This window comes from Numenius arquata, chromosome 25 (assembly GCF_964106895.1).
Source record: "Numenius arquata chromosome 25, bNumArq3.hap1.1, whole genome shotgun sequence".
Classification (NCBI taxonomy): Eukaryota; Metazoa; Chordata; class Aves; order Charadriiformes; family Scolopacidae; genus Numenius; species Numenius arquata.
The window spans coordinates 4,525,837-4,549,882 of NC_133600.1; the positions used below are offsets into that span (position 1 = coordinate 4,525,837).

At 60.6% G+C, this 24,046-nt stretch overlaps 2 protein-coding genes across 2 annotated transcripts in view; both read left to right on the forward strand.

The window, feature by feature from the left end:
• Positions 1-7,874: 7,874 nt before the first annotated feature.
• On the forward strand, positions 7,875-17,675 carry PIK3R2 (phosphoinositide-3-kinase regulatory subunit 2). Its single transcript, XM_074163632.1, has 15 exons — positions 7,875-8,214; positions 11,730-11,822; positions 12,370-12,432; positions 13,443-13,574; positions 13,779-13,980; positions 14,277-14,362; positions 14,672-14,777; positions 14,885-14,983; positions 15,138-15,318; positions 15,558-15,683; positions 15,946-16,088; positions 16,301-16,477; positions 16,761-16,832; positions 17,045-17,215; positions 17,483-17,675. Exons 1-15 carry the CDS (start codon positions 7,875-7,877, stop codon positions 17,673-17,675), a joined length of 2,184 nt encoding a protein of 727 aa, XP_074019733.1.
• Positions 17,676-21,796: 4,121 nt separating this feature from the next.
• The window catches only part of IFI30 (IFI30 lysosomal thiol reductase), a 3,236-nt gene continuing 986 nt past the window's right edge, over positions 21,797-24,046 (forward strand). Inside the window, 7 exon segments of the mRNA XM_074163817.1 lie at positions 21,797-21,936; positions 22,676-22,844; positions 22,964-23,038; positions 23,141-23,171; positions 23,174-23,235; positions 23,345-23,497; positions 23,604-23,672. Of these exon segments, the coding sequence (XP_074019918.1) occupies positions 21,797-21,936; positions 22,676-22,844; positions 22,964-23,038; positions 23,141-23,171; positions 23,174-23,235; positions 23,345-23,497; positions 23,604-23,672 (699 nt within the window).

Genomic DNA, 24,046 nt, shown 5'->3' on the forward strand with positions numbered 1-24,046 from the left:
GTATGTTGGATTATTTTGTGTGCCTGTGGTTTGTGCCAGACTCCGGATCCTGCATCCCTCCCCTCTTCCCCCCCCCCCCTCGTTAAACTGGTGCCATTTAAGCCCCCAAAATGAGCAGCCAGAGCTGCTTGGTGTCTCCTTTGCTTTTTCTTCTGCCGTCTGTATTAAGGTCTCAGGAAGGCAGTGGGTTTTGGGGGAGACACCGGGCACCCCCTGCCCACTGGCACCACATGAAGGGGGGGGCCTGGCCATGCACCGGTGGCGTGGATACGGCGGGAAAAGGAATATTTTAATGGAAAAACATCTTGAAAGCCAAGGGGACCGTGTCTTCCTGCCCAGTGCCCGGCTCTGTTCTTACCTTCGGGAAGTTTTATGTTGTATTAAAATTGTTCCTTGCGATGAGCCACGGCGTGGTGTCTGCAGCCGGGGGGGGGGGGGGGGGGGGAATGGATTCGGTGCTGCCCCGGCACCGGAGCGTGGCTGGGCAGGGGGTGGCCGCTGCGTGGGGTGATGGCGAGGGGTAAATGGGGGCCGGTGGGTGCCCGAGCTGCCCCGGCTCAGGCGGGGAGGGCCGGGGGAACATGGACATGCCTGGCACCCAGCCTGGCTCCGGCCCCGGTCCTGGATTGTGGGTGCCCGGTGCAGTGCCCGGTGGCCAATGTGGTACCCGGTGCAGTGCCCAATGCCAGTGCGGTGCCCAGTGGAGTACCGCAAGCCCAGTGCAGTTCCAGTGCCCGGTGCAGTCCCAGTGCCCGGTGCCGTGTCCCACCACCGCTGCACTACTCGATGCAGTGCCTCATGCCCGGTGCAGTCCCGGTGCAGTATCCCACTCCCGGCGCCCGGTACGGTCCCGTTGCCCGGTCCAGTACACGACCTGCGCTCCCCGTCCCGCCGCCAGGGGGCGCCCCGCGCTCCCCCGCAGTGCCGAGGGCCGTCGGCGCCGTCAAACACACTCGGCTCCTTCCGGAACGGCTCGGGCGGGGGCGGGGCCCCGATGGCGGCCGGCGGCGGGGGAAGGGGCGGGGCCGCTGAGGCTTCGGGCAGGTTCGCTCCTCTTCGGCTTCTGTCGGGTATTTCCGGGGCGGGTTCGGGCCGTTCCGGCGACGTTCGGGCCCTTTCCCAGGCTGCCGCCGGGCTGGGAGGCAGGAGCGGGCTGGAGCCGAGCGGCGGCGGATGGGGCCGGCGGAGAGGTGGGACGGGGCCGGGGGTGAGGGAGGCCAGGGCCGGGATTGAGGGGAGAGGGTGGTCGGGATCGAAACAAGACCCAGGGCCTGGCGGACTGGCCGGCGCCGGGACCCGCGGTGAGCGCGGCCCCTCAGCCTGAGGCGCCCTGGGGGCCTCAGCGGGCCCCCCCCCCCCACTCCCGGGCTGAGGCTCCGTCGTCCCCCCGCCGGGGACAGCACCGGGGCTGGCCCCGTCCCCTTCCCTCTGGTGCCAGCGCAGAGTCCTCCGCTGCCAGGGCAGTGTCACCCCTGGGCCGTGCCACCCCCGGGCTGGCCCTGTCCCCCCCCGCCTCAAGGTGCCAGGGGAGGTCTCCTGTACCAGGGCTGTGTCCCCCTCCGTGGTGCCAGGGCTGTCCCTGTCCCCTCCCTGTGCAAGGGCTGTACCCCCCCCTCGATCCCCCTCAGGCTGTGGCCATCCCCAGCAGTGCCAGCGTGGGGACCCCAGTGCCATCCCCCCCCCCATCCCCGGGGGTCCAGGGCCCCCTCTGTGGGGTGGCAGAGCGGCTTGTCAGGGCTGCAGGGCTCCAGGCCGGGCTGGGGGCTCGGACCCACCGCCGATCTGCCCCAGCAGAACCCAGCTTGGGGCTGGGTGACCCAGGGATGCCCCTGTCCCTCCGGATGTGCCAGAGTCCGGCCAGGAGTGGCTGTGGCTTTGCTGGCTCTAGACACAGTTGCCCCCCAAACCCTGGTTCTGGGATGGTGGCCAGGTCACTGCTTTCCGATGAGGTTTGTGCCCTGTGTCTTTTCTAATTCTGGGGACGTTTCTCAGCCCCTTGAGTTGGAAGCTTCCCATGGATGTGTATCTCCCAAACGGAGGGTCCATTTGCACTGATGAATAAAAGCTGGGGGGGGAAAACCTGTGTAAAACGGGCTCTGCGAGAGCTGCAAAGAGCTGGAGCGGCACCGGCACTGCGCCTTTTGGCACCCCTGCCCGGCGTGGCAGAGGAATGGCCGCCTCTCCTCCCCATTAATGCGCGGCTTTTCTTTCCCGAGCAGCTCTTGGAGCCACTGGGGAACTGGCCCTGTGACTTTCTCTGTGAGAGCAGAGAATGGAGACAGCTGAGTAAATATAGCCTAAATCACTGCTTTCCTGGCCATTCCCCCGCCCTTCCCTAACATGCGAAGGGCTGGTGTGTCCCCGAGGCTGGGTTGGCCTCTGCTCTAGTCATCGACTCTTCCATGATGTGGGAAAGTCCAAGCCATGGTTTGGTTTCTTTGGTGACTCTCTTCTCTGACGTGGGCAGATCGTGCTTCATCTGCCTCTGCGGTTCGCGGTGAGGCTTTGGTCCTTCCAAAGGTGATCGCTGCCCCGAACCCTGGGTTTTTAACTCGCTAGAGCAAGGTTCTAAGCGCAGAGGAAAATCCTTTCTGCCCGCAGTTGGGTCTTGCTGGACAAAAGCTCTGGGCTGGGAGAGAAACCGCAGCTCAGCTGGAATGTGGCGAGGAGCAAAGTGGTTTGCGGAGCCAGTTTGGAGCCGTGTCAGAGTGCCGGCGCTTCGTTCCGAGTGCTGGGGTGTGTTTACAATGAAAAAGAGTATTTATAATATCGAGGGCTCTTTTTAATTCCTCTGGGAATATCTGGAGCCGGAGCTTGGAGCTAAAGTAACCGAGTAATGGAAGATAAAAAGCAAACAGAGGAAGGGACAGTGGATTTCTCAAGTTGGAAGGTCTTGCCTCTCTTAACCAATACCCGAATAATGCTGGCCTGCTAACGTGGTTGCTTCTCACCTTGTAGGTTACTTCATGTGATTGCTGCGCTGTGCAGACCTGCTAATAAATAGTCATATAAATGCCAAATACCCCGGGGAACGTGATTTTAAGCAGATGAGTTAGCAAGAGCAGTTGGAATTTTTTTTCATGTACTCAATTTTTTTAGAACGGTAATTTTTGAGGGAAGTAGCCAAAGTACAGCTCCTGGGTTTGTTTCTGAAAAGGAAAAACAACAAAAAAAACCCTAAACCCTGCCCTGTGAACGCTCCTAAAATGGAAGTAGCATGTTCTTGCTGCTTGGCGGCTGGTGTAAAGGGAGCCTGGAGCAAAGGGACGGTGCTGGTATAGGGTGCTTGGTCCTTCTCTGCTTGGTGCTGGTGTGTAAAAGTCTTTGGCCAAGTAAAGGCTTTTGTGGAGGGGGAGGAGAAGGTTTCTGAGGTGGGTGAGACAGGATGAGCTTCAACTGAATCAAGAAAGTCTGACATCAGGAGAAGCATGACAGTCTTGGAGTAGATCTGCAAAGTGCCTGAGGAGCTCTCGGATTGTCCAGCCTTTGAGGAGAAGGTCGCCCAGACCTCCAGTGGTCTCTCAAAAATGAGGAAGGTATCGGTCATCCCAAGGCAGGGATTTGTTAGGCTCCTCAGGTCCCTGCTAACCGTAACATTTACTTTTTCAGTGAAATGTTTCAGATATTCCTTGGCTTCCTTGGGCTTCAGGGAATAAAGCAAAATATTTATGAAACTCAAGTCTTGAGCGGCAAATGCTCTGCATCCCTGGCAAAGGGCAGCTGGTGGCCGTGGGCAGGACACTGCCACTCCTCTGGCTCCGTCGCTGGCGGCTTGGGAAGCGTTTCTTGGTGAGAAAAGAGGTGAAAATGGCCTTGGCTGCCCCATGCCTCTGCTGCGATGCGGTTGCTGTCAGGACAGCAGGCCAGGCTTGGGCACGGCTCGCAGCGTAACTCCCCGTCCCTGCTGCTTTCCCCAGTTCGGAGGGAAATACCAGCTGGTTTGGCAGCAGAACTGCCCTGGCTGCGTCGGTCAGAAAAACTCAAAGCAGCAGCAGTCGTCGTGATACGGCACGATGTGTTCCGTGTCCATTTTTGTTTCCATTCCCACTTGCATTGTTCTATTTTCTCTCTCTCTTTTTTTTTTTTTTTTTTTTAATTAAAGGAAAGGTTTGTTCTCATTGTTTGTAACCCATTAACATGTAGCATTTTGCAAAACTGGATTTGGTGGGGTTTTTTTTGCTCGCGAAGGAGCTGATGTAACTTGAAAAGACTCGAGCTGTGTAGATTCTTGTAAGTGTATTCTTCTTTTAAATATTTTTACGCATTCTTTTGCCTCACTGGAGGGAAAGTAGCACATAGTCTTGCTTCGAGTCAAGCTGCACTTTGAACTGCGCTTGGAACTGGGTTAAAAAGCACAGGAACCACATTTGAAACGTTAAGATGCTTTTATTTATGCGCTGGGCGCACACAAAAAGACTAGTAATGTGTTTTTTGTTTCAAACCGATGCATTAAACAAAGAAAGTATTGACAGCGGTTAATGAATCGAGGGATTGTTTCTGGGCGCTGAGATAGATTTACCAAAGGTATTTTAGATGTCTGATGCATGGGATTTTTCGGAGCAGCCTAAGCAAGTGCTCGCCAGCGCGGACACACGAGGTTCCTCTCCGAGAGCCGAGCGAACCTGGAGCTGGGCCCAGCTGAAATCTTTTGGCAAGCTGTTCCCTCTCCTGCGCACGCAGAGCCCCGGATCGGAGGTGTGCTTCCAACCCAGCAGGCTCGTGCGTGTCCTGGGCTCTCGGCTCTGCCTTCCCTCCAAAGAGCTGTTTCAGGGCTTCGGGAAGCGCGTTCCCTCTCCCCAAAGGCACGCCGACTCAGCGGCTCTCCGTGGGGTGCAGAGCTTTCCTGACCCGTGGCTGCCATCCCACACGCACAGCTCAGCCTGGGAAGCTGCTTGCTGGGTCCGTGGCAGGACAGAGGATAACTGTTTCCCCTGGAGAGGACGGTGCCAGCGTTAACCATGTGGATTTGGCTTTCCCGGGGGACTCCTCACCCATATTCCCGGATGCTCGATCCCCACATGGTCTGAGCGTGGGGAAGGCAGGTGGGGCTGCTCCAGGACCAGGCTGGTTCAAAGTTATATCTATTTTTCCATGTGCCCAGTTGACCCGCTGGGACGTGCAGAGCAGGGTGGCACGGAGCTGCTTCTCCGCGTTCCCACTGCAAGGAAGGAGGCTGGAAGGAGTCGACGGAGCAGCTGGGACCTGCTCTTCGGAGAGACTCCATGCTCTGGAGCCACTTCCCACCCCTTCGTGCTGGTCTGCTTTTAAAAGCCACTGAACAAGTTTGCCAGGGCTGAACGTTTTGTCCTTCCAGCCTCTTCGGCTGCACCGGCTTGTCTGAGGCGCCCGGAGTCGGGGCTGGGATCGGTGGGTGGAAGCTGGAGAGGTGGGGGGGCAGAGGGGAGCCTCGACCCTGCTGGGTTTGGGGTCTGTCCTCTCCCGGGGGAGCGGGAAGTCTGTCTTCTCCAAGGGGGGAGCTGCCGGCACCTTTCCCAGGCTCTGTTGGACCCTGACAGGCAGCGTTCAGAGGGGCGAGGGGCAGGCAGTGAGCCTGGTCATAAATCTTTCTCTGGATTATGAAGTAATATTTTCCTGGCTGGGGTTGGTTGGATTGGGGAAACGCGGGCTCTGCTGTGAGTTTCCCTGCGGCCACCATCCCGGCGTGGTGGGAGCTTGCTGGGCAGCCGTGCTGGGATGTGCCGCTTCTCCTGCAAACGCCCTTTGTCCCCAGGGTCTCTCCGGGAGTCCTGCAGCCTGGGGTTGCTCCGGAGAAGCCCTCCAGCAACCTGGATCAGGCTCAGTCCTGTTCCCTACCCTCCAGAGCCTGGCCACAAGTGTCTTGCCTCCCCGCGGGCAGTGCCTGCTCGTTCATGGCAAAGACGGCCCAGCTGGGACGCTTGCCTGAGCTCAGGCGTGGGCCCTGGCTACTGCACAGATTTTGTATGCCCTGGCCTCTTTGTGCCTCTCTTTTTTGGCAAGGGAAGGAGCCCGCAGCGTGGTTGGTGCTGGGCTGGAGGGTCTGGCTACAGAGAAGTGAAGCTGGCTCCTCTCGAGGGACTCGCACCAATCTCAGACTTTCTGGTAGTGTGCAGGAGGAAAGAGGGGTTTGTAACCGATGTGAACTGCAACTTGTTGCTGGGATGAAAGAGTTATTTTGAAATACTTGCAGATCACCAATGTTAGTGCCTCTCGCAGAGTCCAACCAGCGGTTGGAGCAGCCTTGGCTTCGTGCCGTGCTTGGCTGTGCGTTGACCCCGCCGGGAAGGGTGCCCTGGCTCCCTTTGCCTCCTCGCCTCCCTCCGCAGAGGCTCCAGCAGCCCTGAGAAGCGCCTTCCTGCTCGCTAATAGTTTTCAGATGAGACTCAAGAGTTTGAGCTGGGTTTTGGTGGTTTCTGGGCCAAAACAGCTCAAGCCGTTAGTAGGACCTGTGGCGTTTCAGCAGGGCTGGGGTGTCCCTGGGAAGGCTGGTTTCTGGCTGCCCCCTGTGCCTCTAGGTCCGTTCCTCCACCACACGCCGTGGCTGCGGGAACGGGAGCGCTGGGATTTGCCTGGGGGAGGTGGAAAACTGGCCTATGCAGCCAGGAGGGGATGGGAAAAGAGGACGTGCCCGGCTGGTGGGAATGCCCCGGTTCATATATCCCTTCAACAACATGTTATAACCCAGGTTTGTTCTTTTTGGTGGATTTCTGGGCAGGGCAGGCAGCATATTCTTCAATTTCTTTCTGAATAGCTGAAAGGCAGTTAGCAGTTCTAAGTAGACTTGGAGGCTTCTGAAGATTATTTCAACTCCCCTCACCTCCATCTCTGCAAAAAGAACCCGTGCCCGCACTTGATGCTGTTGCTGCTTTTGAAAAGTTCAAAAATTTACTTTGCTCAGAGCAAAGCTTTGAAGTGCTGCTCTGTGGGAATGGCAAAGCATCTCAAAAGCCTTTCACTGAGAGCTCGGTTAACCTACATTTGTGGGCAGCTACCTTCAGAAAACGACTTTGTGGGGGATTGCATGGGGAGATGTAAAGGTGAACTGTGAAATTTAATCGATTTAACAAGAAAAGGTTAAATCTGTTTGTCTTGCTCCTATTCAGGGCCTCCAGCTGGTGGGTGCAGGGTCACCCTTTTCTGTATGCAAAAGTTCCTGCATAAAGGCTGTTTTGTCCCACTTGTTGTCTTCTTGTTTGCATAAGTTCTGTGAGGAGGGTGAGCTGAAGAAGCAGGAGTTGAACCTCTTTAAGATGCAGAGCTGGTGCCTGGTTGTAGCAGAGAGGAGGTGGCATTCCCGCACGCAGCCGCTGGCTCCTCTCTTGCTTTTTGGGAGCGTAAATTGGTATTAACAGGGTCCTGGTTGGATCCAGGGCTCCGTATCAGCTGGTAGGTAGGAGAGAAACAAGTCCTGCCTCTCTCTGCTGCTCAGGTGAACCCCTAGTTTTAATCTTGGCATCTCGGGAGGGTGTGGGGTGCCTGGCTGTGCAGTGACAAGTCTTCTTCTCTTTGCAGGTACTGGGAAGGGACACGTAGCATGCCACACCGTCCTGGGCTGGAAACCTGCCCTGCTTTTGCTCCCCGGATTCCAAGAAATCTGCTTCTTTTTTGGTGAAGCAGACCCCCATCTCCTGTTTCTTTGCTGCATGCCCGCTCGCGAGTGCTGGATTATGTTTGTCTCCTTCTCCCTTTGCTCCATAATTTGGTTGAATCGTGGTTTCAAGCTAAGGAAAAGGGGCTGCACCTAAGCGTGCCGGGGCACCCAGACCAGGCTGCTGGGGTGCTGATTCCCGCAGAGACATTCGGAGAGCTGATGGGGGAGAGCTGCCTCTGAGATCCCTCCTCTCCTGCCCGACACGTGCTCCCTCGCCGTTCAGAGCCCTTCTCCCTGCGACAGAATGGGTAGCACCGATGGGTTCCAGTACCGTGCGCTCTACCCCTACCGCAAGGAGCGGGAGGAGGACATTGACCTGCTGCCTGGAGACATCCTGGTGGTGAGCAAGGGTGCCCTGCAAGCCTTGGGCTTCAAAGATGGGGATGAGCAGACCCCCAATCAGATCGGGTGGATCCTGGGCGTCAACGAGCGGACCAAGCAGAAGGGCGACTTTCCCGGCACGTACGTGGAGTATGTGGGGCCCGTGAAGATCTCCGTACCTTCTCACCGGCCCCGAGTGCAGAGACCCCTCCCCGCCACACCGGGGGCCAGCGGCTGCCGGCTGCAGGAGGCTCTGGAGCAAGGTAAGCCCTTCTGCGTTGCTCCAGGACACTTCTGCTCTCTGTGTGTGGCAGACAAGGGGGTGTGAGTGGCTTTGCGGGACAGCGGTGAAGCCCTCACCTCGGCTCGGCAGCACTGGATTGCCCTGCCAGCAGCAGTGTGGTCGAGTTTTCTGGGAATTGTGGGTTCACGCTCAGTCCTGGCCAAGAGAAAAGCATGTTGTTCCTCCAGCTTATCGATCTGCTTAGCAGAGCTTTTTGGGGCGAGCCTTATCCCACTGTTACATTTCCAAGATTCTTCTCCCTCTCTGGCCCGTGACCGGCCAGGATCCCTGTGGTCCTCGCTCCGTCTCCCTGCTCCGCTGAGAGTTTTGCTCCGCTCCCTCCCTTTAGGAATAAGTCCTGACCTCTTCCAACCACATCCCTGCCTCTGCCTCCAGAGCGCCTGGGGCATTGCTCCCTGCCAAGAGCTGCTCAGCCCCGCTGAGACACACAATTACTTGTCTCTGGGCAAGAGGAGAAAAGTCAGGGTCTAAAAGAGTACTTCTGAGAACTGGAGCTAATTGCTTGTCTGCTTGGCGCTCATCCCTCCCCGTGATCGCTTCGCTGAGCTCTCGATGGGGCTCGGGAGCCGCCCTCGGGCAGGGCATGGCCCGTCCTGCACCTGCGGCTGCCTCCCAGCCGGCGCGCTGGGCTTGGCACGGACCTGGTCCCGGAGCTGGGAGAGCCACTGTGCCTCAGCACTGCCCGTAGAGCTGTGGCAGCTGCCTTCTCTTTGCCTGTTTTTTTTTTTTTCTGCCAGGCACACTGGGCAGGGGCTCAGCAGGCCCCGGGAGCTCTGAGATGGCAAACAGGGGTGATAGCCGCGCTTTGCCTTCCCATGCCTAGCAGAAGACCTTGTGCTGGTGCACACAGGAGGAGAAGAGTCAGCAGCAGGAGCTGGTGGGCATCAGAGCACGGTCCTGGCTTGCAGTCCTGCATCCTCCCGATCCCTCTCTGCCTGGGAGCCACGACTGACCCATCAGATGCTTCTTAGCTGCACAAAACATCTCTGGGGTCTTAAGGAATGGAAAGGAGCCCCTGTCTCAGAAACCAGGGTGGTGGGGCTGGTTGGGCAGCTGCCTCCCATGCCTCCTGCTCCTGGAGCCAGAGGGATGGCCCCAGGAAACATCTCCGCAGGGTGGGAATGCGGCCGGGCCCTGCGTTTGGGTTGGCAGCGAGAGCTGCTGACCTGAGTCATCCTGCTCGCAACCTGCCTTTCCAAGAAAGCAGCTCCTCTTGGGAGCCTGGGGCATGCTCTGCGGTGGATGCGTTGGCCTTGCCTGCATCCAGCCCTGCACTCCCTCGGGGGCTGTATTTATGTCTTCGTGGGCTCTCTCCTCCTCTTCTTCTCAAGCAGGGTTTGGTGGAGGTGTGGCTGGGTGGTCAAAGCCGCTGCCCTCCGCAGGGGTGGGGATCTTTGGGATGTGGAAGAAGATACGTGCCAAAGCTCCTGACACACAGAAAAGATGTGGTTGGGGGAAAAAAAAACAAAGCCAGCCTGTCTGCATCCCGCCTGGGGATGGAGCAGAGAGAGGGTCGGGTACCAGGGCACGCGAGAGGGATGCCAGCACTGTCCCTGTCCCCTCTGGGTGCATCCCCAGGGCCAACCTCCAGCTTGGGCACAGCCGGGGCCTGCAGTTATTCAAATGCCTGGACCCATTTTACATGCAGCCTGCTGAGATGCTGGGCGGGGGGAGACACATTTTTGCAACTGAGAGACTGTATTTAAGCCAAGCCCCTGTTATTTCTTCGTGGTCTGCACTTTGGGCGGTGCAGAGGTGCCTCCTGGCTGCCCCACAAAACTCAGAGCTGGCAGCATTTCTGCCCTGTTTCCCGGGTCCTGCCCTGGCTGGCAGGGATCCTTTGGTCCCGTGGTGTCACACAGGGAGCAGGGCCAGTGCCACGGCTGTCACACAGCCCAGGAACACAGTGCCATGGCTGCCACACAGCCCGGCAGCAGGGCTGGCCCTGCAGAGCGGCGAGACCCGGCGCTTTCTGCCGGTGAATTTATGAGCTGCTGGTTGTTTGCCTTCCGCGGAGAACGCGAGCGGAAAATGCGGCTCGGAAATATTTCCGCAGCTGCCCCGGCCGTGCTGTGAGCAGCCTTGTTCGCAGCGGCCCAGCCCGGAGGCCCGGCAGGCTCAGGAGCCGCTGCTGGCTCCGGCACAGCCTGCCTGATAAAAAAAGGCAAGCTGCTGCCTGCTGAAGCAGCACATTCCCGGTCGGGCCACGTGGGCAGCACCAGTATTTACTCTCCCTTCAGCCCTTCCCAAGGGTCAGGCTTGGAGCTGCCAGCCTGGCAGCTCGCCTGCAGCTTCCCTATCCTGACCAGCACCATACTGGTCCCCTTCCTGTGCCCAGGAGCTCTCTCTGGTGGGGGATCACCACCCCCCAGCAGCACAGGCTCTTGCAGAACTGCTGGGTTCCTGTCCCATTTGCTCCCCTTTCTGCAGCTTTGTCTTCCCGGCGAGGCTCTGGGTGCCGGAGGCTCGGCCGGGTGCGGCGGTTCAGCTCGCTGTGCCTCTTGGCGAGACCACACCGGGCGAGTTCGGGTCAGATCCATGACAACAGAGCTGTGTTTCGCAACCGGGCGCAGCTTTCTGGCTCTTCTTCCCCAAAGTGGAGCGTGCTGGGTGTCCTCACTGACACCGTGGGCTCCCAAGGGTCTGCCCGGTCCTGTGGACTGGCCAGGAGGAGCCTCCTGCACCGCCTGGTGCTCAGTTGGAAGCAAGATAGGTCCTTGGCACTGCTTACCCTTCGGCAAACCTCCCGCTGGCAGCAGCCCGGCCGGGCCTGCGTGCTCCTGCCCTGGCATGCGTCACCCTTCCAGCACCAGGGAAGGAGGGTGCCTGGAGCCAGGACCTCAAGATCTTCTGGAGGTGGCAGTGGAATGCCACCTGACGTGGTGTCATAGATCCCCCGTGAATTGGGAGGGACCCCCCCATCCCGTGCTGTGGGCTGTCTGTGCTCTGTAACAGCTTGCACGGAGGCTGTGGGCTCGCGGGGAGGGGGAGTCAGAGGGCTGGTTTCCATGTTAAACGAGCAATCAAGGGCAGGAATTTGCTGACACGGCATTCTGTCTGAATTGCTGGATTAATCACAGCTCACCACCGTGAGCGAGCTCCCCGGCTGCGCTCCTCCGCCAGCCCTGTGCTGGGCAGGGACCTGAGCTCTGGGAGCCCTGGTAACCCCTGCACTGCCTGCCCAGGGTCCCCAGGGAGATGGGCTCTGCAAGGAGCAGCAGGGACCCCCCCCCACCCCAGGCACATACCACTGGGGGCTTGGAGCAAGACTGGGCTCAACAAGTGCTGTGCTGGTTTCTGGGCCAGCTCACTGGATCCCTGTGGCCTCCATGCAGGGGCCATGGCTTTCCTCACTCTTGGGACGCTGCCGTTGGGAGCAACGTTGGTTGTGCCCCATTGCAGTTTTGCTGCGGAGCGACTGCTGGGGGCTAAGCTGGGGGGGCTGACCCCTTCTCTCCCTCCCTCTCCCCCCAGGCTCTCCTCTCCCAGACTTGCAGGAGCAGTTCAGCCCTCCTGAGATTGCACCACCGCTGCTGGTGAAGCTGGTGGAAGCTATTGAGAAGAAAGGTAAGGGGGAGGAATGCTGAAAACCAAGGGGATGATGCCCCCCAAAGCCTCCCCAGTGAGGGCAGGGGGGAGGCAGCTGTCTTTAAAAGCTGTTGGCGTTGGACCCAGCTCCATGGGACATGCAGGACACAGCTGCCTGCAGAAGTGGGGAGCCTCCTGCTTCTCCCTGGCTTGAGCTGCCGTTCCCCAAAGCTTGACCCTGCTGTGCCATCCTGCACAGAGGCCTGGGATGGGGCTGCTGGGTCTGCACGCAGGGTGCCTGCACACCCCGGGTGGGTGCTGGGGTTTGGGAAGCACTTCCAGCCCGGATCTGTGTCATGGCGGATAAAGGGGGCCACTGAACTGGGTGTCCTGGGAGCTAAGGGGACAACTGGGTGCCCTGGAGGCCAAGGGGGCTGCAGCAGCATCTGCGGGAGGTTGGTTTGGACACCCCAGGCCTGGTTAGCCATTGCCCGGCTGGCGTGCGGCTGCCGGGCTGGCACCGAAACGGTGTGCACGGTGGGAGCTGGAGGGCTCGCAGCTCACAGCAGTGTCCCCGCTTCCGCAGGGGTAGACAGCGAGATGTTGTACAGGACATCTGGCTCCGAACTGAGGCAAGCGCTGAGAACCGGTAAGAACCAGCTCCGCGTGGTGAGGAGGCGAATCTGCTCAGATGGAGGAGATTAGTGGCTGTGACAGCGCCAGCAGTAATGCAATCCAGGCCAGGCTTGCCTGTCCCCGGCAGTTCCTGACTCCCGGCACGCTGCCTCTGGGGCTGGGCTGTCCCCATCCTGACACGTCCCCCTCTTGCGTGGAAGGGACAGGAGAGGGGGGGATCTGCCACTGCCTGTGGGCTGGAGCAAAAGGGATGTGGGACCGACTCAGAGAGTCACAGGCCACCGAGTGAACCCCAGCTCTTGTCTCTTCAGGGTGTCCCACTTTCAGGGTGCTCTGGCAGAGGCTTCTCTGTCTCTCTCATGCCACTAATAAGCAGGGGAGGATCTTTCAGCTCAGCTTGGTGGCGGGAGCCTTGGCTCCGCTGTGCCGGCGGCTGATGTCTCTGCCGGGAAGCCTTCGGAGCTGTCTGCCTCTCGGCTGGGCTTGGGCCTCATCCAGCACCACGCTGGCTTGTCCCATTCTGCAGACATTCTTGCAAACCCTGGCTACGCGATGCTGTCAGCTCTGGCCGCTTTGCTTTTGGGGACAGGCTTTATGTGCTGTCCCCAAAGCCTTCTCCTTGCCTTTATGGGACAGCATGGATCGAGGGAGACCTTTTCCCTGTTGGGTTCAGTCTGTGGCTGGTTGGTCTGCGCTTGTCTCCACCACCAGCAGGGAACACAATTGTCACGCGAGTCGTGCGTGCCCAGGATTCCTGTGGCAGGGCTCAGGGCAAAGGGTGTGGGCACCCGAAATGGCCTGGATTCCCAGAGCCAGCTTATTTTTGGGGTGCAGAGGGCACTTCCAGGCATCCTCGGTTGTGTGGGCTGCCTGAGGTCCCTCCTGGTGCCAGGTTGTAGTGTCCTGTGAGAGCTGTCTGGGTGGCACATGGTGGTCTCTGGGACGGGTGCTAGCAGCACCGGAGCCACCAGCTGGGTGCGCAGTGCTGTTCCTGCCACCCATGGGAGATCTGTGCCCTGAGAGATTGGACCCTGGGTGACCTGGAGCCCTTCGATGTGCACTCCCTGGGCGAGGCGCTGCGAGGTTACCTGCAGGACCTGCCCTCCCCCGTGGTGCCGGTGTCGGTGCACGGAGACATCCTTCGTGTCCTGCAGGGTAAGGGCTTCCCTCGGCCGCGCTTGGGAACGGGTGGCTGGGCAAGGACGGACGCGTTTGGGGTATTAAAATAAATCCTGTCCCCATGGGGTCTGGCACACGGCCCCCGCTGCCGACAGCGCTCCCACGCCGTGACGCAGCTGGAGCGTGGACAGCGGTGCTGGCTGTCCCAACCCTTCCATCGTGGCTTGTTCTCTTCCCCAGAGATTCCCCAGCCGGAGAATTGCCGGAAGCAGCTGCTGCTGGCCCTGGAGTCGCCTGCGGTCCCGCTCCAGAACACGCTCACCCTGCAGTTCCTGCTCCGGCATCTGGGGAAGGTATCGCAGCAGGCCGAGAGCAACAGCCTCCACCCTCGGGCCCTGGGAGAGATATTCGGCCCCCTTCTCCTCCGGCTGCCTGGCGCCAGGTACGTGAGGCTCTGGGGTTCCAGCCATGTACGGAGCGGCCACTGCTGTGCCTGCCAGGATGAGAAGTCCAGCCTGTAGCAGCAGGTCTGCCCGCAGCCCCTGCCTCGCTGTGTGTGTGGGATTAAACTGCTGGCAGTGCACTGAGGTGGGACTCAAAGCTGGGGCAGAGCCCTTGCTTCTGGGTCAGCCTGGGATTTGGCAGCTGGGATGACCCCGGCTGCCCCTTTGCCTGGTGGGGCACGGGAGCAGTGCCGAGTTCTCCCCCACAGCCGCTGATCTTCGCTCCTCTTTGCAGCCCAGAGCTGAGCCCTGACTTCTCCGTGCTGTTTCTGGAGACACTTCTGCAGACGAAGGAGTTGGAGCCAGAACAGTTGCCTCCAGGTACAGAGATGCCCTTTCTTTGAGGCCCGAGGCGCTGGCATTTGTGCTCTGTGGGTGTGGAGTCTCTACCCCCATGAGCCGGTTGCCGAGGGCATTTCTGTAGCCCAGCTGTGCCTGGATGCCTGCTCGAGGCGCTCATCTGCTGCTGTAGATGTGCCTGGAGCAGCTCCTGGCAGCATGGTGGCCAAGTGGGGCTTCCCAGGATAGTCACTGCAGGGCAGGGGGACTCAGCGCTCTGAGGAATTGCCCTCGGCAAGGGATGGAGCTGGGACTTGGGCTCACCCTGCTTCAATCCTGCTTCTTTTACAGCCTTGCCTCCTAAACCACCTAAGCCAAAGCCCAGCGCAGCCAGCCTGGCCAATGGGAACAGCGTGCCCTTGCAGGACGCCGAGTGGTACTGGGGTGACATTTCCCGGTAAGGGGGTGGCTGGTGGCTCACGTCCTGGATGCCCTGTCTCTGTCAGGTCATCTAGGGAAGCCCTGGTTGCACCTCACGGGCCATGACAATCGTGTTCCTTGCAGGGAGGAGGTGAACGAGAAGCTACGGGACACACCAGATGGTACCTTCTTGGTGCGCGATGCTTCCAGCAAGATTCAGGGGGAGTACACGCTCACACTCAGGTAGGGCACTGGGGTCCCCCAAGAGCCTCCGCTGCTCTGGGGTGGAGTTGTTGGCACATGTGCCATGGCTTATGGCTACCTGGATGCCCGGTTGTCAGGCTGGCATAGGGTGCTGGGGTGGTGTTAAGTGCCTTCTCTCCCCTCCCCGCTGCAGGAAGGGAGGCAATAACAAGCTGATCAAGATCTTCCACCGGGAAGGAAAGTATGGCTTCTCAGAGCCCCTGACCTTCGGCTCGGTGGTGGAGCTCATCACCCATTACCGGCACGAGTCGCTTGCCCAGTACAACGCCAAGCTGGACACCAGGCTGCTCTACCCCATCTCCAAGTACCAGCAGGTGAGGGCTTATGCCGCAGGGATGCGGCTGGCCGACACAGCCTGAACCAGGGGCATTTGCTTGTCGACCCCTGGCCCTTTGGTAGATGACAGTGTCCCACGCCTTCCCCTGTGCTGGGACGTTGCTTTGTGGGGTGACAGGCCTCCTGCCCGGCTGGTGAGGTTTCATGGGACCAGCTGCCTTGCAGAGGGGCTGCTGTCGGGTAGGAGCAGGTCCTGACTGAGCTGTGCTTGTGGTAGGACCAAGTGGTGAAAGAGGACAGCGTGGAAGCCGTGGGGGAACAGCTGAAGGTCTATCACCAGCAGTACCAGGACAAGAGCTGGGAGTACGACCTGCTGTATGAGGAGTACACGCGCACTTCCCAGGTACGCAGGCATTGCCTTCCCCAGGGGCTGCCCTGGTGTCCCCTGGTCACTGGCAGCCAGAGGAGAGCAGAGATGGGGCACCCACTGCCCCATTTATCTGCTCCTGGACTTGGGGGGACTCCCCAGAGAATGGGTTTTGAAGAGGGGTGGATATTTTGGCTGCAGCAAGGATAGTGTTGCTTTGGGGAAGGGGGAGGGGATGGAAATGAGCAGAAATGTGCCCAAATCCTACCTCTTCCTCAGCTCTCTCTTCCCTTTTCAGGAGCTGCAGATGAAGAGGACGGCAATCGAGGCCTTCAACGAAACGATCAAGATCTTTGAGGAGCAGTGTCAGACGCAGGAGAAATGCAGCAAGGAGTACATCGAGCGCTTCCGACGGGAGGGCAACGAGAAGGAGGTGCAACGGTGAGGACGGGGGCTGGTGGTGACCTGTCCTGCCTGGGGGAGGGCTCTAGGGGGCTGGAAGGATCATTCTGGCCCAGCACAGAGCCGAGGCATGTGCAATCCGTGTCTCTCCAGCAGCGTGCTGTGGGCTGGAGCTGGCAGGCAGCCTCCTCTGCCTCCCCCATTCTGGCTCACAGCCTAAACCACCACCACCCCCCGCCTCCTTCTCCCAGGATCCTCATGAACTCGGAGAAGCTCAAGTCTCGCATCACGGAGATCCACGACAGCAAGATGAAGCTGGAGCAGGACCTGAAGAAACAAGCCTCGGAGAACCGGGAGATCGACAAGCGCATGAACAGCCTCAAGCCAGACCTCATGCAGCTGCGCAAACTGCGGGACCAGTATTTGGTGTACGTAGTGTCTGCCCCCGCGGAGGGCTGGGAGTGGGGCCCTGTACCCCCTCCACCCCAGCCCAGGAGCGAGCCAGCTGGCTCCTTGAGGGCTTTGAGGCTTGTTGGACCGGCTTGTGGGCTGCTGGGTGCAGGAGGGAGCCCTGTGGCATACAGCTTAGGGGCACGGCAGTCCCTCAAAGGGGAGGGCTGCTGCCCTCTGGCGATGGCTACGGGAGTGTCTGGCTCGGATGCCACAGGCTGGGCTTGCTGCCTGTGCTGAGCTCTGCGCCTCCTTCCCCAGGTGGCTGACGCAGAAGGGGGCCCGGCAGAAGAAAATCAACGAGTGGTTGGGCATCAAGAACGAGACAGAGGAGTGAGTATCCCTGGTCGTGTTTTGTGGGATGTGGGGGGCTGCAGGAGCCAGTTCTGCCTGCTCTGGGGGCCATGGGCAAGTCCCATCTCCTTCCCTGGGAGCTGAGGACGTGTGCCCTGCTGGAAGGGGTGACAGCAGCTAGAAGTGGGGGCGAGATGTGGGGGCACATGCCCAAAGCAAGGAAGTCTGACCCTGCCTGTGCTCGATTGCAGCCAATACTCCATGATGGATGACGAGGAGGAGCTGCCCCACCACGAGGAGCGGACGTGGTACGTGGGGAAGATCAACCGCTTGCAGGCAGAAGAGATGCTGTGTGGCAAGCGAGACGGCACCTTCCTGATCCGCGAGAGCAGCCAGAAGGGATGCTACGCCTGCTCCGTGGTGTGAGTACCCCCCGAGTGGACGTGGTGGGATGGAACTGGCGCGGGATGTGCTCCCGCCATCGCTCTGCCCTTCTCTCCCCACAAGCTGGAGGCTGGAGGAGGCGTTGCTGGCAGGATGGGCTTCCAAGATGTTTCCCATCTGCCTCAGCGCCTCCTGCCATGCCTAGATGTATTTTTGGGCTGCTGTGGTGACACCACTTGTGCTCTGCTGTCCCTGTCCCAGCGCCTGGCATGCCACTGACCCCTGCTCCCTTGTCTCCCTGGCAGGGTGGACGGTGACACCAAGCACTGCGTGATCTACAAAACGGCGACCGGCTACGGGTTCGCTGAACCCTACAACCTCTACGCCTCCCTCAAGGACCTGGTCTTGCACTACAAGCACACGTCCCTGGTGCAGCACAATGACTCCCTGAATGTCACGCTGGCTCACCCGGTCCTTTCCCAGCCGCCGGCCAGATGAGCAGCCCATGCACAACACAACAGCTGCCTTCAGCTTCTCCCCAGGGCGCTGCTTTCTGGCTCTGGACTCTCGCACCCTGTATAGTTGAGTCTCTGTGCTCCTGCCCCTCCAGAGCCTCCGAGATGTCTGTTTGACCGTTCCTGGTGTCCCTTTTGGTCAGTAGCTGAAACCCGTGTTGGCTGATGGGACAAAAAGGCTGGGCTGTTGAACTCCCAGTGGGCTCCAGCCTCTAGGAGGTGGGATCCGGTTGTGATTGAATTGCTGTGGGCGAGCACAGCCCCCTCCCCTTCCTCGATAAGCAGGTCCAGATCCCCTTCTTGCTGGCAGGTCACCCCACTACGCATCACTGCAGAGCTAGATCCCCGATTCCTCGGCGTGCTGCGGCGTCGGTCACCACCCCGGCCGAGTGGTCGCTGCTCTGAGCGAGGGTTTTCCCTGCCTGGATGCCGGAGGAGGCAGAGGAGGAGGCTGGGCTGAGCGTGTGCATCCTCCACTCTCACTTCCCTCCGTGATTTTGCGGGCTGCGGTGGTGTCTGGTACGAGGGGTGCTGCTCTTCCACGCAGAGACTCATTTAGAAAGGAGAAACCCCATCCTCCCTGCGGCTTCTCAGCCGAGGTCTCCGCTCCTTGCCGTGCCCCACCTCACCCTCTTCTTCCCTCCTGTCGTAACCACCTCTTGAGTGTTGCTGTCTGGGGAGGGAGGATCCAGTTAGTGATGAATCTCTCGCCTTCCTTGTGCCAACTAAGCTGTGAAATCCGTGTTGGTACCCGTGTTTTTCCCGGCGGAATCTGTGGGACTCGCAGCTCGTCGTTTCCGGCTGTCTGCGGTGAATCTCTGCGAACCTAACCCGTTGAAAGCTCACTGTAGCTCTGTAAATACGTTTTTTTTTTTTGTGTAATCGGCTGCTTACCTAGTACTGGTGGTTGCTGAACCCCCGCTGCGGTTTGCCAGCGCGTGGCTGGTGCAGACCCGGGTCCTGCTGGCCAGAGCAGGAGAGGGGCCGGAGCCCGATGCACACTACGAGCCCGACGCAAAATGAAGGACCTCTCGTCTGCAGGAGGACGGTGTCTCCGCTGAGCCAAGGGCCTTAGCGCGTAGAAATGTATATGCATGATGTCGAACTATGTATGCAAAGCACTTATAATCATGAGTACTGTACGGGGGCTGGGGGTGGCCAAAGAGCCACCCATGGCCGCTGGCTGGCACGGGCAGGGATTTGTTCCTGAGTTCAAAGGGCTCGAGGGCAACGGAGGTGGCCCTGGAAGAGCTTTAGAAGCTGGACCTGGGCTGAGAGCTGAGGCCGGGGTGGCTTTTGCTTTACTGGGTTATTCCTGGCTTGAAGAAAGCATTAATTGTCCTCTTTGATTTGCCGGAGAGGCTTTCCCTTTTGGAGGCCGCGTCCTCAGGATGGGCCGGTAGATGCTGTAGGATTCGCTGCTTCCGCTTTGTGTTGCGACTCGGGCTGCGCCGGATCCGTGGGGTGCTGTGTGCTGGTGCTCCGCCTGCGTGCTGTCCTCGAGGTGCCACCTGCCTTGGGGACCGCGCTGTCCCTCCTCTCCCCCGTCACCTCTGCTGCTTGCCTTGCTCCGGGCTGGTCCCCGGATCCTTTTGGATCTGGGATTGTTGGACTAAATTCCTGTAGCTTGTGGCGGCTCTCCTATGCTCGGCTGTACAGACCCCATTCCCTGCTCCATGTGCCCTCCCTGGGCTGTGGTTTTTTGCTTCCTCTGGTTTGTCGGTGTTTTGTGCTGTGAGGATTTGGGGCCGCGGTGCCGTCCCTGCCCCATGGCAGGCTCGGGAGAGCCACGGAAGGGGCAGGCGCTGGGTCTGGGGAGCTGTGGGGCGCAGGGCCCAGGAGAGGCTGCCTTTGGCTTTGGGGAATCGCTTGGGAAAAGCTGTCAGGGATAATTAAGGGAATAGTTCTGGCTCGGCCACATGAGAGACAGGAACACGTGGGAATGGAGCAGGGAGGCCTGGTGCTCGTAGCCCTCTCTGCAGAGGCCTCCCGGGGTCCCTGCGGTGGCCGGGGGGGGAGGGGGCATGATGGCACCCCAAAGCTGCCAGACTCACAGCGGCTCATTTTCAGCCCAGGGACTCTGTGCTCATCCCTGCGCTTCCAGCACATCCCTGTGCCACGGGGCTGGCTGGATCCTCCAGCCGCTTGCCCCACAGAGGCCATGTCCGTCCGTCCCCCCCCCCCCAACCGCCGTGTGAGCTCGGGGCCGGTCCTGCCGGGGGGGATTTTGCTCCCGGTTCATGCCGGGACCCGCCGAGCATTTGGGAGCATTTCAGCTTCAAGCCATCGCCCGTCCACGCTCCGCTTGGTGCTCGCCCCGGCTCTGCTGCCCGGGGAAATTCCAGCTTCTCCTGACAGTGGGGGTGGGTTGTTTTTTTTTTTACCCTTTCGGCTCAATTTCTGCTTTTCTCCCCACGCCGTCCCTTCCCACCGCCCGGCTGGAGCTTCTTCCTCCCGAGCAGCTCAGTGTGAGCCCGAGGTGGGGGGGGGGGAGGTCACGGTTGCCCCTCTGGCATCTTCCAGCTCTGCTCCCAAGTCCCTGCCTACAACGAGGAGGAAAATGCCCTTCCCCGGGGCTGCCTTTCCCTGATGGTGCTTGAGCTTGATTTGGCTCCCTAAAAACCCAGCTTTTTCCCTTGTTTGCCCCCCCCAGGTGGAAGCCTGACCCCCCCACCCCCAGACTCCCCCCGACCCCGCAGCGCAGCTCCCCCCCCCCCCAGAATAAGCTACTTGTGATTTTTGTCCTTTTTGATGCTTTCGCTCCCGCTGTTGGTGCCGCCGGACGAACCCGGCAGCGATTTGTGTTTCCAAGGCCTTGGGCTCTGCTTTGCTGCTTGTGACACCCCCCCCCCCCCCCCACGCACGACACCACACCCCCATACCCCCCCCCGGCTTTTTCCACGTCCCCCAACCCCGCCACCCACACTTCCCCCCCACCCACAGTGGCCCTTCCCGCTCCCCGTGTCCCAGCTCGGGATGCTCCATGTGTCCCCCCCCCAGTCCCGAGGGCTGTTGTGTCACAGGGTCGTGTCACTGGGGGGGGGCGGGGGGCTTGGAGAGGCCGTGGTGGCTGCGTGAGATTTTTTTTTTTATTTTATTTTATTTTTTTTAGTTCCTAGGTATATGCAATAATAAATAACTCGCCACTTCAGCTGTTCGTTACCAGCAGTAGTTCTCTATGCTCTTTTTCTGTTGATGTTTACTAATGGAAACCCAGTATTTGTTACTGTACGAGGAGTTTTTGTTTTCGTTTTTTTTTGTTTTTGTACGGTACTTCAAAAAAAAAAAAAAAAAAAGCCACCGAAAAAAAAAACCCAAAAAAACAACAAAACCCAACCAAAAAAAAAAAAAATAAAAAAAGAAAGAAATAAAACAGAATTAAAGAAATGGCTGCGGGGGATTTCTGCGGGGTGGGGGGGGGTGTCACGCCGGGGGAGCGGAGGCGGGAGGGCGTCGGGGCTGGGTGCAGGATGTGACCCATCGGCCTCTGCTCCCTGGGGTGTCGCAGGGCTGGGGCGCGTGGGGGGGCCACCCCTGGCTCAGCCGGGCAATCGAGGAGGCGGCAACTGAGCCCAAAGGGGCAAAAACAGCCGGAAACGGCGTCTATAAACAGTGGGGAAGTACAAGGTTCCTCCACACGGCCCCAGAAATGAGCCCGAGGGGGTATTTTTGGGCAGCACCCCCAGCCTGGGGGTGCTTTGGCACCTGCACCCAGCCGGGGGGGGGGCTCAGCAGACCCTGGCGAGGGTCCCACATGGAGCCACCACCCCCCCCCCCGCCGCCTGTTTGGGAGACGCCGAGCGTGGGCTGCTTGGGGTTGGGTTTCTGTCGCCGACACGTCGCAACCTGCAGGGAAACAGCAGCCGCCGGTGGGGTTGGGGGCAAGGGGACCGTGACACCCCCCCCACTCCCCCCCAGAGCCCCAGTTGGGGGCTAAGGTCCAGGGTGGCCAGAGCCGGACGTCCCGCCGTGAGTCAGCAGCGTTGGCGTCACATGAGGAGGACGGCAGGAGCCGGGCAGGAAGGGCGCGCGGAGGCGGGCGCAGCCAGCCTTTAAAAAGTCCTCGCGGGGACGGGCTCGCCTCCACGCCACCCCACCGTCCCCATGGCCCCCACGTTGCCGCTGGCTCTGCTGGTGGCCCTGCTGGCCCCGGGTCTCGGGGTGGCTTTCCCCGGCTGTGACTACCCGGCCCACCTCTGGTGCAGCTCGTGGGAGATCGCCGTCGCCTGCCAGGTCAGAGCCGCCGATGCCAGGGCTGCCCCGGCCACTCGCCCGCGATGGTAGCCCACGCGGGGCACGGCCACCCGGCACGCGGAGACACGTCCCGCCGAAAGGGCTGGAGCGGGGCCGGGTGCCAGCCCGGTGAGCGGGGCTTGGGGTGTGCGGGGAAGGTGTCGGGGCATCACCCGGCCGCGGTACCCGGTGCGAGTGCCGGCTCCGAGCATCCCTGCGGCACAGGCTGGCACTCCGTGGGGATGCTCGGAGCCCCTGTGCTGCGCTGGCACCGTGGCACTGCCCGGCATCCCTGGGGAAATGCCACGCTACAGCCGGACCCCAACACTTTCCCGGGCACCGTTGGCACTTCTGCTTTTTTATCATAAAACAGCTTTTTCATCCCTAAACGTCCCCGGATGGTGACACCGCTGTGATGGCAGGTCCGGCAGCACCCTGCAGGGCTGCGGCCACCACCCGGTGGTGGGCGCTGGGCTGTCCCCCCACCCAGGCGCATCCCGGCCCTGCCGGATATGTTTTTTCCCCCAAAAATATTTTGGGGAAGTTCCTGTGGAAAGCCCCGGCGCTGCCTTAGAGGGGATCCTGCTGCTGCAGGAGGCCCCCGGCCGCTCTCACTTCCCTCCCAGCCCTTCACACCCTCATCCCCAGAGCTTCGCCCCCATCCCCTGCAAATATGGGGTGGGGGGGGGGGCTGCAGCCGTACCCCCTTCCCGTACCCCGAAACCTTCCCGCACGCAGGCGGAGAGCCCGCTGTGCCAACCTCTCCCGCCCGGCGGCCGCCCCGGTGGAGCTGAGCCTGTTCTACGAGAGCCTGTGCCCGGCCTGCCGCTGGTTCCTGGTCCAGCAGCTCTTCACCGCCTGGCTGCTGCTGCCCAGCAAGGCCCTGAACATCACCCTGGTGCCCTACGGCAATGCCCAGGTAGGAGCCGGCACGACCCGGTGCCGCCGGCACGGCACCCCGTCACCACTGGCACCCCGTCACCCCGTCATCACCATCCCCGTCACCACCATCCCCGCTCAGACCGGTTGGTCCCGCAGGAGAGGAACGTCAGCGGGAAGTGGCAATTCCAGTGCCAGCACGGACCAGAGGAGTGTTTGGGCAACATGATCGAGGTGACGGCCGTGGTGACAGTCCCCGTCCCCGCCGTTGCTGGCACCAGGGGGCAACGGGGGGGGGGGTCCGGTGGCCCCTCACCGCCCGCCCTGTCCCCGTAGACCTGCCTGATGCACGAGGCCGAGAACTTCACCACTACTTCCCCGTCATCTTCTGCCTGGAGTCCGGCAGCTCTGTCACCAAGAACCTGGAGGCCGTATGTCCCCTTCCCTGTCCCCCCAACACTGCGGGGACGTCCTGGTCCCCCTGACCTCCCCACATGTGTGTGTGTGTTTCCGTCCCCCCCCCTTCCCTGTCCCCGGCAGTGCCTGCAGGTCTACGCCCCGCAGCTGGACGGGTCCCGCATCGCCGCCTGCGTGCAGGGGGACATGGGGACCGAGCTGATGCACCGCAACGCCCAGCTGACGCAGGCGCTGGACCCCCCGCACCAATACGTGCCCTGGATCCTCATCAACGGGGTATGGAAAGGCCGTGGGGGGGGGGACAACCAGGGGGGCCTAGGACACCGGGGGGAAACCGCCCCCCCCACCCCCCCGACTGCCCCCATCTTCCCCCCACCCACAGAAGCACACGGACGAGCTGCAGGAGCAGGCCCAGACCTCGCTGGTGGGGCTGATCTGCCGCCTCTACCAGGTGGGATGGGGGGCCAGAGGGGGTGGGGGGACACATCCCCGTCCCTGGGGGCATCACTGTGCCCCCCCGTTCCCCTGTGCCCCCCCAGCTATCCCTGCTCTGCCCCCTAGTTCCTCCAGTTAGTACTGCTGTACCTCCCAGTTCCCCCTGCAAGCCCCAGTTAGCACTGCTGTGCCCCCCCCGTTACCCCACTTAGCTCTGCTGTACCCTCCCTGTGCTCCCCAGTTAACACTGCTGTACCCCCCAGTTCCCCCTGCAAGCTCCAGTTATCCCTGCTGTACCCCCCAGTTCCCCTGTGCCCCCCCCAGTTATCCATGCTATGCCCCCCCAGTTACCCTAGTTAACACCGCTGTGCCCCCCAGTTCCCCTGTGCC